Raw genomic sequence first — 19010 nt, forward strand, 5'->3', positions numbered from 1 at the left:
CTTGAAAATGATCCAAATCTTTTAAATCAGGTGACAGTAGCGCACTTTTGTAATTTTTAGATAGCATAGGTGTCAAAATTCCAGTCCTTGAGGGCCGGTATTCTGCATGTTTTCTATGTTTTTTCTTCTCAACACACCCGATTCAAATGATTAGCTCATCAGCAAGCTATGCAGGAGCTTGAAACAGATCCTAATCATTTGAATCAGGTTTATCAAACTGGTGTCAATCCCCGGTCCTTGAGGGCTGGCGTTCTTGCATGCTTTCCATATTTTTCTTCCCAAGACACCCGATTCAAAAGACTAGCTTATCAGCAAGCTCTGAAAATGATCCTGATCATTTGAATCAGGTGTGTTGAGAAGAGAAAGATGAAAAACATGCAGAATGCCAGCCCTCAAGGACCGGAGTTTGCTATCCAAAGATTCCAAAAGCGCACTTCCTGCCACCAGCAGAGGTGCCGTTGAATCGGTCTTTGAATGTGCAAAATGCTCAAAATTGACCTTAAGACGGCCCCTGCAAATTTCTTCCCGGATTTTTCAGGCTCTTGAGAGGTTTTTGCGGGTCTAGCCTTGACCTAGGAAAATTCCAGGTTTCTGAGTGGAAGCGGCTCAATCTTTGTTGAAAGCCAACAAAAATGCGATTCATTTGCCCCGCTAAAAACGACGGTGAAACAATTTCACGAGGGGTTCAAAATAAACAAGCTTTCTGCGGCTCCTCTAAGTCCGCTCTCACGACCCCATCCGACCCGCATTTTCTCCGGCCTTCCTTTGTGTGCCAGCGGTGCTTCATGGCAGATTTGGACTTTGGAGTCAGTCAAGTAAAAAAAATAAATAAACAAACAACAGCAAAGCAACAAGCAAAAAAAAAAAAAAAAAAAGGTCCGGCAAAAAAATCCCCCCTTTTCATCTACGCCCACGCGCACACCGCAGCGTATTGCGGCCAGTCAAACGGTGTGTTGTGACCCGTGCGTTTGACCCCGCCGTAGCGAATGAGAGGAGCGTGAGCGGGCCCCGCCGCAGACCCGAAGGGACGGCGAGGAAGAGGCGCGCACACACGCACGCGGGAAAAAAGCCCAGCTTCCCACACGCTGACCCCAGAGGCCGGCCGACAGGCAAAACCGCTGCGCTGTGACGACACGCTTGACACCCGGCGCCGCCGCGCACCTTGTCTCGTCTTCCCGCCGGCAAATTGACACAAAAGTAGAGGCAGTAAATACGAGCGAAATTGGATGGCTCAAATTACATCGCAAAAAGAAAATCCCCCTCAGCTCCACTTTGATAAGATTCCATAATTCAATTCTCAGACGGCGAGAGGCCCAAAATGGCGACTGGGTATGGGCCGATTCTGACGGTATGACCGAAAATATCACGATATCGCGGTATTAAAATCACTGCTCTATTTTTTATTCGCCATTGAACACAGTTTATTTATTTTTAAACCAAAATATGGAATATTTGGTACGCTGATAAATGTGCTCCACATTTTGTACAGATAAATGAAGACATAACAAAAACATATTAACATTCTTTTTATTTAATCCTCTACGCATGCGAAGGAGTTTAAATAAATAAAACAACAATTGCCATCTAATTATTTTCAGAGGCGGGTTGTTGAATCAACTCTGCGAGCACTGGTGATATCGCATCACCAAACTGCACGGCGCTTCCGTGAACGTCCACTGTGCGGTGCTGTGAGCTTTGAAAACAAAATCCTCTCAAATAACGTGTTGTATTTTTAAAATATTTAAGAATATTATCACCTGTATCTCTTCAAATTATACAGAAAAACAAAGTTGTTTGACGAGCATGACCATAAATGTGTGTTTTTGATTCAAAACAAATAGCACTTTTAATAAAGCTTCATCCAATCATCTCCCAGAAGTGGGTGACATCATCAAAATTCTTCATTTTTATCGGTTATGTCCAGCATGATGGATGCCAAGAAAGTAAAATTAAAAAAAGAAATAAAATGCAATCAACATGTAATTATTGTCAGAGGCGTTGAGCCAACTCTGCAAGCACTAGCGATACCGCATCATCAAAATGCACTGCGCTTCCATGAATGTCCACGGTAAGGTGCAGTAGACTTTCAAAATAATTCTCAAAATCAATCATGTAATTTGTATACAATTTGATCAATATTGAGCACTTAGGTTTGTTACATCTTGAAAGATCCAAAAATGGCGTGCTAAGCATCATAACTTATTTTGATTGGTTAAGCTTGACCCAGTCATCCCCTTGAAGTGAGTGACATCATCAAAATTCAGCAAATTTATTGGTTTAGACACTCATTCATGGTTTACCGGAACCTTGACTTTATAACAGCACGGTAAACCGCCAAGCAGATTTTGGGCCCGCGCCTACTAGCGAACGCCCGTCAAGAAGATGACAGGGCAGGACGTTTTGTCCGTTTGACTTTGTGCTATCTGAGGTTCAATAAATAAGGTTTTATGATCGTATTTGTCGTTGTTTTTCTACGGGGCGTTCGTCGGCGCCCGCGGGACCCCACGCGGACGAAAGCGTAACGCGCGCCGTCGCCGGATCTGATAAGAGGGGAAAGCGGGCGGGATGGAATCAGCTGAAAATGGAGCGGGAAAGGAAGGGAGCGGGATGGCGAGCGAGCCGGCGCGGGGAAGGAAAGCATCAGGCCGTAATCATCGGAATATTAGGGAAAATTGGATGTGAGAAAGGCGAAAATTGGACGCGGGCAAGATTGGAGAGGGGGGCAAAGAAAAGCCCGAAAGCATCATCGCGTGAAAACAATGGAAACAAATACCCGAGCCGCCGGGCCGGATAAATTGTTGTAAAAGATCCTTACGGGCTACTAAAAGCCATCTTTGCTAGCCCGATAAGAGGGTCAGGGTCAGGCGTGCGCCACGCGCTAGCGGGATGAGGCAAAAATTGTTGTCCGACCGAGGCGTCGTAAATCCGCAGGATTTTGACTTTTGGGTCAATGTTCAGGAGATCCTGGCGTGCTTTACCACGACGTTCCATTCGTTCCGCTGGTCCATTTTATAGGCTATACATCGTGCACGTGGGCCGATTGGCGAAAAATCAAGATTCAATCGCCGCGTATATTGTTTGGCACCACTCACCCGTAATGAGCTATTTTAAACGGGCGCAATTTGATGGGCTACTCGCGAAGTTGAGAAGTTGACTTCAAGTCGCCGCTTTGAAGTGGGTCCAGTGTATAGTATGTCGAGTTTCGGACTGCAGCTCTCAAATATTTTGCTAGACTGAAAATCCTACCAAAACATTGATTATCCAGATTAAAAACTAGATGTACACATTTTAGAAGATTTTTATTTTTCTTTCATAAAATGTAACTACATTGCAGACTATTTTATTCTCAAAAAATGTGCAAGATTAGACTGTAACGGTCTCATTTGAGTGAGCCCGTACTGTTAAAAAATGATCAGTAGGTACAGCAACTATGCCACTTCAATCTTTTACGTATTAAATAGCTTTTATAAAGTTATCCAATGGCTTTTGCCAGGCTAGGTGGCAGTTGAGTGCTGCTAGCCGCTCCCATCGCTAGCATCTTTCGCTGCTAGCCGATGCTACCGCTGCTAACTGTTAACATTGGAGCCATCGCTAAATGCTGGCAGCAGTCACTGTAACAAACTATGTGAGCATAATTAGGTCTTCTCTAAGCTAATTTAATAGCATAATTAGCAAGTGAACACATCACTCAAGCTCTCCTTTCATTCCTGGTTTCAATAACAGCAAATATCGTCAGTCAGTGGCGATGAAGTTTTATTTTGAGGGGGGGGGAAACAGGGAACAGGGAAAATATGATTGGCCGCTTGCAGAGTTGAGTCAACAAGTTGCTGCTTTGAAGTCAATTGGGCCGAGTTTGTAAGTCATTCGGATGTATGTACGGCTGATGTTTTGAGGCATGTATACTTGCAAATACATTCAACAAAGAATGGTAGTTTGTATGTTTATTTTATCCATTTTGAAGCAAATATTTGAGCTTTAGAGCGGATAGTAGGCGGGGCACAACCAGCGCAAGTTTCCAGCCAATCACAGGGCACACAAAGACAAATAGTCATTTACACTCCGAAACGCATCTATAGGCAATTTGGAGTGTTTTGGAGAGTGTGATTAGAAACCGGAGTACCAGGAGAAAACCCGCACAGGCACGGGGAGAACGTGAAAACCCCACAAAGGAGGGCCGCGACAGGAATCAAACCCACGACCTCTGCACTGTGAGGCGGACGTGCGTGCCAGGCAGGTAAACAGACCGCGATCGGCAAAAAATCGACTACGAAATCCTCCCGAAGTTTTTCTTTTGCTCAGCGGGACCATGATTGTACTTGAAGATACTTTTTTCCCCCTTGTACAAGGCGACGGCATTTCACGGATGACTCCACAAACTTTTTCCCTTGCGTCTTCTTGGACAGTGATCCGTTTCCCCCTGGCGCCCGCGCAGGGGTACTGCGGCCGGCTTCTTCAACGCAGGCGTCAAAAACCAAGACAAACAAGGGAGCCACCTTATTCACCGGGGCGCGTTCGCAAAGACAAACACCTCTTCATCCCAGGAACATATTTGTCCTGTCGCACCACCCGAGAAAAAAAATGAAGGGGGGGGGGGGGGGGGGACCGAGGGTGGCGCGCAGCGTGATCCATCTCAATTTTCCAAATCTATTAGCTTTCTTTGTGCTGTGCGGCCTGCCCGAGCTCCAGCCCGATCTTTAAAAGCGGCGCTTGTTCAACAATTATGATAACTGCGAGCGGGCGAATTAGAGGGTCCAACCCATTCATCTCCGGGGCCCCTCCCACCACACGGCGCCGTGACGCGGCTAAATGAAAAATGGACACGCTTTACAAAGTATCGATTCCAGCTTTAAACAAAGGTACAGTCAATATTATTTACCCCTAAATATATCTTTGTTATCTGCGCGGGAGTCGGTGCCGCTCGCCGCTCCGTCCTCGTAATTGCGGACATAAAAATGATAGAGCAATTGCCGCCGAATTGACGCTGACAGGTCGGACGCCACTTTGGCTGCCATGTAAATGAACGACTGGGAAAATATCAAGCGGGTTTTTTTTTTTTCCCCAGGAAATGCAATGCGCTCAAGTGCCGATCCGTCTTCGGACGCTTGCCGATAAAAAGCGGACAAATTGTCTATTTCCTTTGGGGCTGAAATCCATAGAAAACAGTCCACACTTTTGAAATTCCAGAAAAAGGTCAGGAAGAGTTACTGGACATGACTGGTACGTTTTTGGAAAGAAAGGTTAGTTGCTGTGTAGTTTAGGGATGCAACTAATTACTATTTCATGAATCAATAAATTACTCAATAGTTGAGTACTCGTAATGGTATCGGTCTAAAAAAGTGGTATCGAACAATCCTGCAGTATGTTGTTTAGTCAATTAATGGATGAAAAGGATATTAAAAAACTCTGTTTAAGTTTCCATTCCTTTTTTTCCCCAAATAATTTTTCAAAATATTTAGAATGGATTTTTTAATGAGTTGTTGATCCCTAACATGTCAGAAAGTAGAGAAAAAAATATTTTAAAAAATCTTAACAGACAGATGTGCGTAAATGTTACGATTTGACACAATCGTAAGCAGTGGATAAATATGTACATTCATGCATAAATGTGTAAATAAATATAAATATGCATATTCATAATGTATACTATATATACATATATTCTGCATGTTTATACAGTATCTATGTATGCAGTATACTTAAACATACATGCAGTATTATGTACGATATACGGTATATATTATATATATATATATATATATATATATATATATATATATATATATATATATATATATATGAAAATAATTATGCTTAGATTTGACTATCTTATTTCTTGATTATTGTAGCACCTCCAATAAAAGATCTGTTTATATCGTTTTTGAATTTGATTGACACAGAACACATTTTTTTTCATGTAAAATGTGTTTTTATGTAGTCACTTGTACATTTTCTCGTGAATAAGCATTTTATTTTTGTCTGCATTATGTTTGGTTTGATAATTTATTGAGTTTTACTCCACAAGCATCCCTACTTTATATTCCCACCAAAGGATTCATCGATATTATGCAAAAAAGACCAACAATTTGAACATAAATCGTGGAGCTCATTGGAGACTTGGATATTTGAGATGATGTCGCTTGTGTCGGCATTCGGCACAGAAATCAGAGATATAATTGAACATAATACTTGAGTACAATTCCATTAAGCTGTGTCCTCACATTGAGGTCAAAAGGTAATTAATTACGTTTGGAAGGGGAAAAAAACGCGTTTTTAATCTGCCCTCTAGTGAGCAGACATTGTGAATGCAAACGATAATACTGCACGCTATTCAAACATGAAACAAATCACGGTGAAGATAAACGAGGATTTTGTGGGAACCCCATTTTTTTAAATTAAGTTTTGTTTGCCACAAGAACAAAGCTTGATTAATATTGCTTTCACTTTTTGTTCCACCCTAACAGCAGAAAATATTTAAAAGGAGGTAGGCACTGCTCTCTAGTGGCTTAAAGGACACACTGCAATATATTTCATCCGCAAGGTCAATGTTTTCTTTACACTCCATTACAATGTCCATATTTTTGTTTGATGATACTACCATGGTAATAAAAGCCACACTTTCACAATCAAATTATTCTAGTATTGAAAAGTCTAATTTCTTACCTTAATACTCCTTGCAAAACGATTTTCCCCATAAAAACAGGCTCTGTCGATGGGATTTGAGGGGTCACATCCACGCTTGGTGCCATGATGTCGGCCTGTGGGTCCACACAACAAAAGCACTTGAGGAAATCCATTTATATATATATATATATATATATATATATATATATATATATATATATATATATATATATATACACACACACACATATACAACGGATGAGTTTTTTTAACCACGCCCCCTCTGACACTAACGCTACATTTTCACTCATTTCCACTTTGAGATATGCACTTCGGTAGACTATAAAATATATTACAACTCATGTTTAAAATGGAATAAAACACGCAACAAAAGTCTTCATGCAATGGTCATATAATTTATTTCATGTTTTTACAAGCGGTACAACACGAGTTAGTAAAAGATGGCTCATTGACACTTTGTAGTATTAGTGTTTTTCAAAATAAAACGGAAACTAATTAGATCACCAACCAAACGTGATCAAAAACGAGCATGAGTGTGCATCAATTTCCCATTTGTGTTTATAAATACAGTGGAACCTCCAAAGTCTGCTTGGTTTAAACCACTACCTCACTATTTAAGGTGCTGTATAATTATTTGTATCATACCTACATGTAAAATGCACATACGTGCGTTTTTAAAAGATCGATTTTAAAAGATCATTTGGATACACTTTTTTTTTCGGTTCTTAATAAATTACCCAAGTATAAAATTGGGACAAACTATGGGCAGACTCAGTTGACTTGGGAAAATGTTATCGGGACACCTCTACTATTTTTCTGTCCGAGGTTTTACTCTTGACCACATCTTGGACTCGGACCGTGAGACTTTGACTTGACTCGTTCCTTTTTTCTTTTTTTTTTTACTCCTAACTAGACTCGGACCTGGATGAAAAAATGTGACTGGGACGTGCCTAGTATTTTTCTCTCCCAGGTTTTACAGTTGAGCGCATCTTGAACTCAGACTCGACTCGCTCCGTTTGACTCATACTAGACTCGGACTGGATAAAGGCGGACTCAGAGTCCCGCATGTTAGCCGAACCCGCTTCAGAGGTTCCACTGTACTAGTTCCATAGTGTTTTCCTGTCCCAATTTTTACTCTTCAGCATACTGGACTGGGAACTCCGACTTGCGGACTGGGACTTGACTCGCTCCTTTTTGACTCCGACTAGACTCGGACCGCGTGAAGGCGGGCTCCGCTAAAGTCCCGCCTCTAAACCAAGCCCACTTTAGGAGTTCCGCCGTACTCGAGCGGCGCCCAAAAAGAAGCGTTTGTCAGCGACACTTGGCGACGTGGCCGGAGAGGTGGTGCGAGCGGGCGAAGCGGCGCAGGCAGTTGGGGCAGGAGAAGGGCTTTTCGCCGGTGTGCGTGAGCATGTGCGTCTTGAGGTGGCCCGAGAGCCGGAAGCTCTTGGCGCACTCGGCGCAGACGTAGGGCCGCAGGTTGCTGTGACTGCGCCGGTGCTTGCCCAGGTCGCCCGAGGAGGCGTAGCGGCGCTGGCACTCGGGGCACTCGAAGGGCTTCTCGCCCGAGTGCGTGCGCTTGTGCTTGACCAGGTCGCCCGACTGCGTGAAGCTCTTGTCGCACTGGTCGCACTTGTAGGGGCGCTCGCCGGTGTGCGTGCGCTGGTGGTTGCGCAGGTGCGCCAGGCGGATGAACTTGTTGCCGCAGACGGTGCAGTGGTAGGGACGCTCGCCCGTGTGAGTGCGCAGGTGGATTTTGAGGGCGCCCAGGTCGCTGATCTTCAGGCCGCAGTCGCTGCACTGGTGCGTCTTCTCGCCGCTGTGCAGCTTGCTGTGCACGCGCAGGTTCTTGCGGGTGTTGAAGCTCTTGGCGCACACGGGGCAAGGGAAGGGGCGGTCGCCCGAGTGGGTGCGCAGGTGCAGGTTGAGGCTGGCTTTGAGTCCAAACTCCTTGCCGCACTGGCCGCAGGAGAACTCCTTCTTGGCCGAGTGGGTGGTGAGGTGGCACTTGAGCTGGTGGCCCCGCTGGAAGGCCTTGGCGCACACGGGGCACTTGTGCGGCTTCTCGCCCGTGTGGATGAGGGCGTGCTGGCGCCAGCTGCTGCGCTCGGCGAAGCGCCGCCCGCAGTCCTTGCACGCGAAGGGCCGGTCGCCCGTGTGGGTGCGCATGTGGTCCTCCAGGCTCTGCGGCGTGCGCAGCGTCTTGCCGCACTGGTTACAAGCCACGCCCACGTCCAGGCAGATGGGTTCCTCCTCCGACTGGGGGCGGGGCGCGTGGCACAGGTGGGGGCCCTGCCCCCAGGTGGTCTTGAAGCTCTTGCCGCAGTCGGCGCAGCTCAGGTGCCCCCCTCGGGTGAGCACCGACATGCCGTGCCAGCGCTGGCAGTGGTTCTTCAGGTTCTTCAGGTACTGGAAGCTGCGGGCGCAGGTGGGGCACGGGTGGAGCCGGCGGGGCGGGGCCGAAGGATGCGCCTCTTTCACGTGGACCCGCAGGTAGACTTTGGAGCTGAAGGTGCTGCCGCAGGTGGCGCAGGCGTGCTCCGGGATCAGGTTCTGCTCGCGGTCCGACAGGCATTTCTTCAGCTCGGCCAGGTACTCCTTCTGGTGGACCCACTTGACGTGCTTCTCCAGGAAGTCCAGGTCGGTGAAGGACACGTCGCAGTGGGGACAGGGGAAGAACTCTGACGACGACTCTGACGGGAGACCACAAAATCGTTACTCTTACTCTTTACGATCAAAAGGTGAGCACCAGCATTGCGTCCCAAATGGACATTGGCCGAAGGACTGGACAATCCGAGAAAAGTGGCGCTGAAACGGGGTTCATCTGTGCCAAATTTTTGCGCACGATCATCTGCCAGAAATGCGATTTAGCCTTAAGTGTAGATCAAATTAGCAGTCTGTGAGAAATGTACGTACTGTGTATATATATATTTAAACAAAAAACAACAACAACAACAAAAAAAAACATCTCATCCCAAATGCTTGCAGGGCGCAATGAACATGTCATAGGCTCGGTTGGAGCTCACCCACGCTCCAGAAGAAGCTTTTGGGATTCTCACCTGTGCCATCGTCCTCCATCGGGTCTCCATCTTGTGACTCCTCGCCCCCTTCTTCCTCGTCCTCCTCCTCATCCTTGATGACGTCCTCCTCCTTGACAGCCGCCTCGTAGTCGCACTCGTCCTGGAGGTCCAAGTCGGGTTCGGCTTTAAAAGCCAGGTGAGCATCAAGCTCGCTGTGATCCTCGCCGATCTGCAGGCAGTAAGGCTCCTCCTTGATTCGGATGTCCAGGTCGCGTCCATCGGCGCAGTCCTCCCGCGGGTCGTCGTCGTCTTCGTCGTCCTCCGTGCCGTCACGTGACCAAGACTCGTCCTCACTTTTGAACGCGACCGCGACGTCGTCCGTCGTCGCTTTGTTTTCGCACTCGGCGAATTCCACCTTCATTTTTGTTTCGCTTGAAGGGCCTGCGTGGAAGGCGGCCGAGAGAAGACGACGACTACGCGGACGCCGCCGTGATTGTGTCGCCCACGGCTAGCGTAGTGGCGTTAGCATCGCGGCTAACCGCAGTAACCTGGCCGCGGTCGCGAGACTCGACGTCCGGCGCGACGTCACATATCCTGGCTTCGTCCGCCAGATGCGCGCGCTACTATCGAGAGGCCGTCGTTAAAGGCGGTCTTTTCATATTATTCAAATGAAGAACGACCTCCGCGCAGCTCTTGTTTACTGACCAGCCGCTTCATTCGCGACTTTGATGACCATATAAATGATGGGGGGGAAACGCTTCCGGGTTGGGTGACCAATCAGCGCGCAGCTGGGGCTTCCATATTTAAAGCCCCAAGATGAAGACACACCCCTTTTTGCGTTAAACGCTCAGAATAAATACAGTAAATATTAATGGAATTTTAATAAAGATTTTACTTTTAAAATACTTTTACTTTTATAGATTAATGTGGTTCCAGGGAAATATTCTGTTTCCGATGTTAAATGTAGTCTAAAGCTGTTCTCCGGCTTCTTTTTTTTCCAATTATACTCTATGCCCCACGTAAAATATCCTTTTCAGTGCAAACATTATTTTAAACAGCACTTGGTTATTCATGTCTGATTTATTAAACTTTGGAAGTGTTTATGAAGACTGATACTAGTATGAGTACTTAACATAATAGGTTTTCACCGATACTATGTACAGATACCGCTCGTACTTTTGATGCATAAAAAATCATTTTAAAATACAAAACTAAGACTTATACTTAGCGTGATTTCCCCTTCCATGTTCGATACCATCTCGGCCACGTATCGATGCGATACTGATACCCGATATCATGACAGTAACGGTATTAAATATTGTAGCGATGAAGCATTTCCCAGCATCCTTTGCAGTGCTTTTTGGGCATTGTTATTTTATGATAAAACATTTTATTTTTAGATTTATATAAAAATAAATCATCCATGCATCCAGTTACCACTTGGAGTAATCAAGCAAATGTATAATAATGTGTAAAAGCATCACAATAATATTTCACATTTTTATTTTGTATGACAGAGGACAGATAATCTTAATGCAATCTTTTTGTACAACACTGTTCCCTTCTTTCAAAAGCAAACAAAAAAAACCTATGTACAAAGTATGTCAGCAAAAAAAAAAAAAAATACATCATGGGGAAAGAGAAGGCATTAATGCTTATTTGTACATAGTGACTGTATTCAATGGAACTTGAATTACGTATAGCACCATTCGGTTTTGTGTCATGAATGAATGAGGCCAGGTGACTTTTAGTCAAAGGGGCTCGGTGGCTCTGTGTAGCGTAAAAATGACAACAAACAAAAACAATTAATCAAGCAGTGGAGTAGGTAAGTCATTCAGTCACACTTCCATCAAAAATTTCAGTCCCGATCTCTCGCCAGGAGAAGCTTTGAAGATAGGTTTCATAATGCTAAAGAGGAGGTGTCCAAACTACGGCCCGTGGGACATTTGTGGTCCGCCATTCACATTTTTTGGCGGCCCGCATTTTTCTGCGTGGCCCTCAAAGAAAAAAGGTTTGGACAGCCCTGCTTTAGCACTACTCCATTTGCTGTACGGCGTCATTTAAACGGCAGCTACGATTGCTAATACAATCATTCGTGCGGGGCGGCTCGCCCCAAATCAAAGCGGTCCGGCAAAACCAGACACATTTCACAAACAACAACACGGCAGCACGCAAAGGCTCAAATGTCTCGCATTAAATTAACACCAGTCAAAAACAAAACGTCTTTCTTTTTTTACAAAACAAAAAAAACATGTACATATTTTACAGTCGGAACTCAACACGTCTTTAGAGCTGGGGTGCGTAGAGAAAGAAAACTATTCAATCCAAATGGGGCAACATAGTACAAGCAATATTAATAATTAAGTAGGAATGAAATGAGATTATTAATTATTATCCATTTAACTCAATGCTAGCCTTGCAAAAATGGACGTCTATAGTCGTCATTGGCAAAGGATGAGTTAAAAGTTCTTCTGCTAAATTAGTTATTTGCAGCAAGTAATGCATTTTCATTCTTTTATACACATCAGATATGTAGTAGAATAATGAATTGATTCAATACCAGCTTAGGAAAAATGGACGTCTATTGCCGTCACTGGCAATGAATGAGTTAATATGAGAAGCTTTGACTAGAACACAAAAATTGATTAGTTCACTGCTTATATCAAAGCTAACCATATTGAATGGGTAATTATAAAGGGTTTCGTTTAAATATTTACTCAATATCAAGCATTGAAATATAATAAATATTGCTTGTAATCTGTCCCCGCATTATAACTGAGTAAACATGTTTTTGTCATACAGTGTATGTCTTGGGATTGTTTTAATGAACCAAAATGGCCAACTTCCTGTTCAAATTTAAATGACGATAGGTCCAGTAGACTTCCTGGATGTAATATTTTCTAAGGTTCCAGGTGTCGCCCTTGAGTGATTTTTTGGAGTCTCAGGAACCCCTTCCAAAAAAAATTGTAAACCAGAAAAAAGTACATGCATTTTCACGAGGCCCCCCGAAAAAGGAATTAGTCTGAAAAAGTATGATAAATATGGATTCCAATTAAACTTTGACTCCCCCCCCCAACTTAAGCAAGGCCCTCAGAGGACTTGTGTAAACCCCCCATGTTGGAGTAAGCCACAGACGAAGGCAAGCATTCAAGGCAGAAGTTCTGAGAGAAAAAAAAAATGTAACAAAACAGATGGGCGAAATTGAAAAAGGACACGAATGAAAACGTGTTAAGTAGTGCTGGGCAAATGGAGCATCATGAAGCACTTTTGATATATTTTTTTCGTTCCTCTTGATGGCACTCTTGGCTTCATGATGCAATGGAAATTTCATGCATTTCCAAACCAACAGCACCATCTAGAGGGCTCAAAAACAATCACAAGTTGTTTATGAGCCTTCACCTTTACCATTCCTAGTGTTGAGAGAAAAAAAAGTCGCTTTTCAGCAGCAACAATCACAAAAAAAAAAGTATCGTCCCCCAGCCCCACTGCAACATCGGTTGATTGTCACTTTTGGGAGGTCCCAAGTCCAAAGTCCGACTCGGCACCTCCCCAGTGAAGAAGAGACGTGATTGATGTGTAATGTACATACAGTGTTGTGTTTTCTAAACGACAGCCGGCTTGGTCGCGGCGGAAATAGGGGTGTCCCGATCCGATATTAGATTACTGTATATCGGTCTAGACCGGAAGAAAAAATATTATTTTTTCGTCAAGTCTTTGTTCCCGTTGAATACTGAATGTAAACAATCATTTGAATTTGCCAACGAAAACTTGAATCGTTTACATTTCAGGTATAATTTGTTTTTATTGTCTTTAGGTTATTTTGCAGGGTGCCTTAATTAATATATTGATTTTATTGTTGATTTTATTGAAGTGCAGTTAATTCTCATATCTAATGTTTTTGGAACGTGAGCAAGTCTCTTAAACGTGAAATTAAAAAATAAAAGGATGTATCACGCTTGCTGATATGTTATCGGATCGATATCGGAATCAGACAGTGATAAACTAGTGCTGGGAAAACGACGCCTCACGAGGCACTTGAGTTTCTTTTGTGCTCCTCTAGATGGCGCTCTTATTTTACAAATAAAGGCTAGTGCAATGACAATGTAGTCCGTTTTAATTGCATCTTTAATCCAACAGTGCCATCTAGAGGAGCATATACATATCTAAATGCTCTAAACTGCCGTATCGGTATCGGAAGTGGAAGAAGTTGTATCGGGACACCCCTAGGCAAAACGCTGAAATCGAATATGGCTGTACATCATAGAGGCCACTTCATAACAAAGCAATATACAGTGTATGTACATGTGTTCAATAAGCTCACCGCGGGTGAAGATATCTCTTTCTCCTGTATGCGTCTGACACCCTTGTATTGATCGCGATCCCCCTGCTGGAACCCCTAAAAGGTGCGTCAACAACTTTGCATCCTTTCCAAATTTAAAGAGCCCTACCCATGACAGAGGAGAATTCCACATGCATGTTATTAGGGGTGTCTCGATCCCATATTGATGCCGGACGTCGATCCGGTTATCACCCGCATGACTTTGGCCACGTCCAAAATCTCCGATATTAGCACTCGTTTACAAGCTGTCTATTGCAGACTCTGCTACCGCTCTTCTATTTAACAGATAAGTTATATTTTCCTCATAGCTACCGTAGCTAAAAAGAATAAATGCATGTGTCATTCCTGTAGATAATGGTATCGTATGAATCCATATCGGTATCAGACATATACCTGTAACGCGCGGTTCTCGAGGCTGCAATATTGGTATCGGAAGAGAAGAAATTGTATCGGGACACCACGACATGTTCTACATGTTATGGGAATGCGGGAGGAAGCTGGGGCGCAGGGATAAACCCCGCGCAAGATTCAAAGCCCGATCTTGCGACCGCGGAGCAGAAGCGCTAACCGCTTTTTCATCGCGCCGTCGGCGTCCCTACATGGCCATGGTGGTGAGGTGCTGATGCCCCATGAGCCCCTTGCGGCCGCCGCCCGCCCCCGGGTGCCCGCCTCCGTTGCCGTGGCCGCAGTACTCCTGCAGGTTCTGGCGCAAGGTGACCAGCGCCGAGCCCAAGCAGGCCCGATTGGGCGCCAGGACCCCGCCGGGGAGCTGGAAGAGGACGGTGGCGACGCCGGCCATGCCGTCGTCGGTGGGCTCCAGCGTGATGGGCCCCACCTTGAAGGAGGAGTAGGAGAAGCCCATGAGCTGCGAGAGGAAAGGGTCCGAGCGGCAGAAGTGCTGGTAGCCGCTGTAAGTGGACGGGTGGTGCTGCAACGAGGCCTGGCCGCCGCCGGCGGCGGCAGCGTAGTGGTGGGCGTTCAGGTAGTGCAAGGGCAGGTGCTGGCCGTTGCCGCCGCCCCCGCCCGGGGCCAGCTGGTGCTGGTGGTGCCCGGCGGGGCCCGAGCCCAGCTCGTGTTTATAGGACACGGCCCCGGCGCGGCCCCGCTGGCCCACCATCACGCCTCCGAGCTTGGCGGAGCGGGCGTGGGCCACCGACACGCCGCCGCCGGCGGACGGGAGGTAGACCAGCTGCGGCTCGTCAGGCTCCAGGTAGATTGTGAGCTTGGCGAAGGGGCGCGACGCCATCTTGGTCATCTCCTGGATGTGGCGACGCTGCTCCCGCCGGAAGTCCAGGAACTGCTTGACCTTCCACAGCAGCACGCAGACGGAGAGGAAGAGGAAAAAGCAGGAGAAGAAGACGGAGAAGAAGACGAAGAGGTCGATGTGGGCTTGGTCCTGGCGCAGGAAGAGCAGGCCCTGCGACTCGCCCTGATTGGCCGCCGTGCCCACGCCCCGCAGGGCGATGTAGAAGCGGCTGGACTTGAGGGAGTGCACCTCGTGCGGGAAGGTTATGACCACCCGGTCGCGAACGCCGCGGACGATCAGGACGGTCTGCGGCTTCCAAACGGTGATGTAGGAGATGAGGCCCCGGGCGCGCTCCTCGCGGATCTCCCTCTCCGAGCCTGGCGGCTTGGCCTGCAGCTGCAGCGGGCCGTGGAGGACGCCGCCGCCGCCGCCGCCCGGGCCGGACGAGGAGGCGTTGGCCAACACCTTGATGGGCGACGGCGGCGAGTCCTTGTCCGCCCCAGACGCAGCGGTCCCTCGCGACTCCTCCTCGATCTTGATGGCGTGCACGCCCGAGCGGCGGTCAACGTCCACGATGAAGGTGTCGTGGGAGTTGGAGACGTAGACCTCCACCTCACCGAAGGTCACGTCGATAGTGACCCGGATGTCCACGTTGGTGAACTTGGGCTGGGCGGCGAAGAAGACGGTGCGGCCCCGCGGCAGGTTGCGGATGGCCGGGTCGTGGAAGCAGTTGGTCTGCGAGGTGGGGTCGAAGCAGCACTCCGTGTCCACGTTGAACTGCCGGTAGCATTGGCGCCCGTTCACCGGCGTGCCGTTGAAGGAGTCTTTGCACTTGGCGCACTGCGGGCGGTTTGGCAAAGTTCAGCGGAAAACTCCAGAAAATAAATCGTACACTTTTAGAGCTGGCTATGGCCTCCTTTTTCACTAAGTTGTACGCCGCAGTTTGCAATCATTTTCGCTTTTGCGACGGTCATCTGTCACCCAGAACAATAAACGTATGAGCACAACTGTTTATATCACAATTCACCACTGGTTGGTCAACATACACTTGTTCTATTGAGTTTACCTCTAAATGTACAGCAAAATTGTAAATGTCTTTGAAAGGGGTGCAATGAAGAATGCTTTTATAATGCTGTGGCAGGAAAAGTTGAGTTTTCTTTTCAAATTAAAAGCAAATGAACTGGAACAAGAAGCGAATCGTTGCTAAATTACGTTGAACTCGACTATTATTTTGTTAAAGAAATAGCTGTACAGTACTAAATACAATGCAGAACCTTATCAAATTTAAGTTGATAGTCCCCTGACTGGTTTCAGAAGGAAAAGTTACTTTGTCTATAATTTATTTGATGAGTAAGTTCTTTATATGTACAATTAAACACATTTTGACATTAAAAGGCTCTTGATGGTTAATCAGGTACAGTTACCATCTGATTTCTTTAAGCCTTCATCAAACAGACTGACTTGCGTTGAGTCAAAATGAAATATGTATTCTACAAGCATGTTTTATTTTGGAAAAAAAATGATCACCATTATTTGCTGATTTTCTGACATTACCAACCAAACCGTGAATAAAAAAAAGGGCATTTTCTGCACTACTTTTTCATTTATATACAGTATTTTAAACAGGGGAATTTACCAATGGAGATCAGTATATCACTGATTCAATTTTTTATGGAGATATTACAGAACGAATTGTTTCAATTTGGTGAAAAAAAATATTTCCAGCACATACCTGCTGTCTGTAACAGTCTTTGCGGTCGCTCTGAGGACTGCTGAGACAGGAAGAGGTCTCGGTGTTGTTCTGGCACGGACAACCCGTGCCGTCGTGCTCATTGCACGTGTCTGCGTGGCCGTTGCACTGACACCTGGAATTGAGGGATGTTTATTTGACTTTTGTATGCCCGTGCGACTCACTTGGCTAGACGTCCCGCTAGCGAGGGCGGCCACTCACTTCTCGCACTTGCCCTGCAGCAGGAAGTAGCCGCTGAGGCAGCTCTCGCACTTGTCGCCAACGCTGTTGTTCTGGCAATTCACGCACACCGCGTTCTCCTCGGTGGGGCCTTCGGACACCCAGTTGTGGATCTGTTAGAGAGGGCAGCCCGGAAATGAGAAATGAGGTGCTATGTGGGTGTTAATTGGAGCAGCGCTCCCAATTTTGTAGTATACCTGCTGTACTATTACAATAAAGGCCTTCTGATCTATTCTATTATATTCTATTTGGATTCATATTGTGTAAGTGGAATATTATTTAACCAAAAAATGCACATATTTTAATCCATCTCAGCGAGCGACCATTTTGCAGAGTTGCTCAGGTAACCACCAATCACGGTTCACCTATTTTCTTAGTCATCTGATATTTAGAAGCGTAGCCGCGATTGTTGGTTGCCTGAGCAATATATTTTGTACGGATTTTGCAGCTTAACTCATATTCCACAAACACAATATCAATCTTAATACTGTCCTTAGACTAGATGGGCTGCATGGAACATATTGTTCTATAATCAAATTCTTTGGGTTGATGAGAAAGTCAATTCGAGCCTTTCATTAGTTTTAGCCAATTTTTAAAAGTCTCTGGCCTAGGTCCTACTCACGCTGTTGGGCTCCAGGGGAAAGCGTCGCGGGTTCTCCTGGGCCTTTTTGTGCTCGTCGCGGGACAGACACAAAGCGCTGTTCCCCCGGCAGAACTCCCTGCACGGCCGGCAGGTGCCGCCGCCTTTGGCCGAGCCCACGAAGAGCGGCTTGCACTTCTCGCAATGCTTGCCCTGCGGCGGCAAAGAAGGGTCAATCGGAAAAACGCCCGGGCGAGCCGACGCGCGCCGGGTACAACTCGGTCCACCTACGATGGTGTTGTTGTGGCATTCCAGGCAAACGTCGGGCTTGGCCACGCTGGCGCAATTGCTGTGTTTGTTGCAGCTGCACTGGGACGAGCAGTTGTCCCCCACGAAGCCAAAGTGGCAGCGGCACACGCCGGGAGACACGCACGTCCCGTTCACGCAGCCCTGCGCGCACACCGGCTCGCACTGACCGCTCGCGCTGCACGCAACGTCAAAGGGAAAATGTTAGCTTCACTCTACTTCACCGCTGAAGTTGAACAAAGCATTCTGGGATGCTCATCGAAACGTCCTTTTGGACATATTAGGGAAAATGTCATTTTTCATGCAGTGGTTGCATATAAGGTTATACGTTCAAGTTGAGGGCCCAAATTGAGGTCTTAATGGGTAAAGTGAGCAAATTGTAAAGTTTTCCAAACAGCTGCTGTTCCAATTCTTGTGTTCTAGTGTTTGAGAATAGATGTGATGTCAAGAGGGAGCAAATATGGCTGCCACCTTGGCATCTCCGACAGAAAGTTTCCATGAGCGTTTATAAGCTTGCTTTAATAAAACCTGCGCAACCAAAATCCGATTGGATGACATTTTTTCAGATGAAGCACCTATTTTTTCACAAAACCAGGCTCATGTCGGAGAAATTACATTGAGTTTTGAGACAAAAATATGAATTTTCCACAGAGATGTCCATTTGGAAGCATTATAAAAGAGAAGACAGTGATCTGACCTGTTGAGTATGTATCCTTGTTTACAAGTGCAGTGGTATCCTTGAGGAAGGTCATGGCAGTCCTGGGTGCTATTGCAATGGTGATGCCCATTGGCACACTCGTCCTCCTCTGGGCAGTGCAGGAAGGACCAGCTGCTGTTCCTCAACGGACAAACACCCTCACTGACCCCTGTCGGAACAAAATAGGACAGCGGTGAAAACTCAGCTTCGT

At 46.3% G+C, this 19010-nt stretch overlaps 3 protein-coding genes across 3 annotated transcripts in view; all 3 read right to left on the reverse strand.

The window, feature by feature from the left end:
• Positions 1 to 6751, reverse strand: part of erfl1 (Ets2 repressor factor like 1) — a 95706-nt gene extending 88955 nt beyond the window's left edge. Inside the window, exon 1 of the mRNA XM_088410908.1 lies at positions 6661 to 6751. The gene's annotated coding sequence lies outside the window, so the exon portion shown is untranslated. The remainder of the gene's footprint in view (positions 1 to 6660) is intronic.
• A 266-nt stretch (positions 6752 to 7017) lies between these two features.
• Positions 7018 to 10390, reverse strand: LOC148426013 (uncharacterized). The gene is made up of 2 exons (XM_088409347.1): positions 9702 to 10390; positions 7018 to 9335 (listed from the first exon to the last, which is right to left on the reverse strand). The coding sequence occupies exons 1-2, from the start codon at positions 10081 to 10083 to the stop codon at positions 7954 to 7956; spliced, it is 1764 nt and encodes a 587-aa protein (XP_088265473.1). The 5' UTR covers positions 10084 to 10390; the 3' UTR covers positions 7018 to 7953.
• Positions 10391 to 11148: 758 nt separating this feature from the next.
• Positions 11149 to 19010, reverse strand: part of megf8 (multiple EGF-like-domains 8) — a 28456-nt gene continuing 20594 nt past the window's right edge. Inside the window, exons 39-44 of the mRNA XM_088409873.1 lie at positions 18800 to 18968; positions 18088 to 18280; positions 17839 to 18009; positions 17199 to 17329; positions 16980 to 17112; positions 11149 to 16087 (exon numbers count right to left, since the gene is read on the reverse strand). Coding sequence (XP_088265999.1) covers positions 14597 to 16087; positions 16980 to 17112; positions 17199 to 17329; positions 17839 to 18009; positions 18088 to 18280; positions 18800 to 18968 — 2288 coding nt within the window. The 3' untranslated portion in view covers positions 11149 to 14596. The remainder of the gene's footprint in view (positions 16088 to 16979; positions 17113 to 17198; positions 17330 to 17838; positions 18010 to 18087; positions 18281 to 18799; positions 18969 to 19010) is intronic.

The sequence above is a fragment of the Hippichthys cyanospilos genome, chromosome 3 (assembly GCF_059441005.1).
Source record: "Hippichthys cyanospilos isolate Australia breed blue-spotted pipefish chromosome 3, RoL_Hcya_1.0, whole genome shotgun sequence".
NCBI classification, from domain to species: domain Eukaryota; kingdom Metazoa; phylum Chordata; class Actinopteri; order Syngnathiformes; family Syngnathidae; genus Hippichthys; species Hippichthys cyanospilos.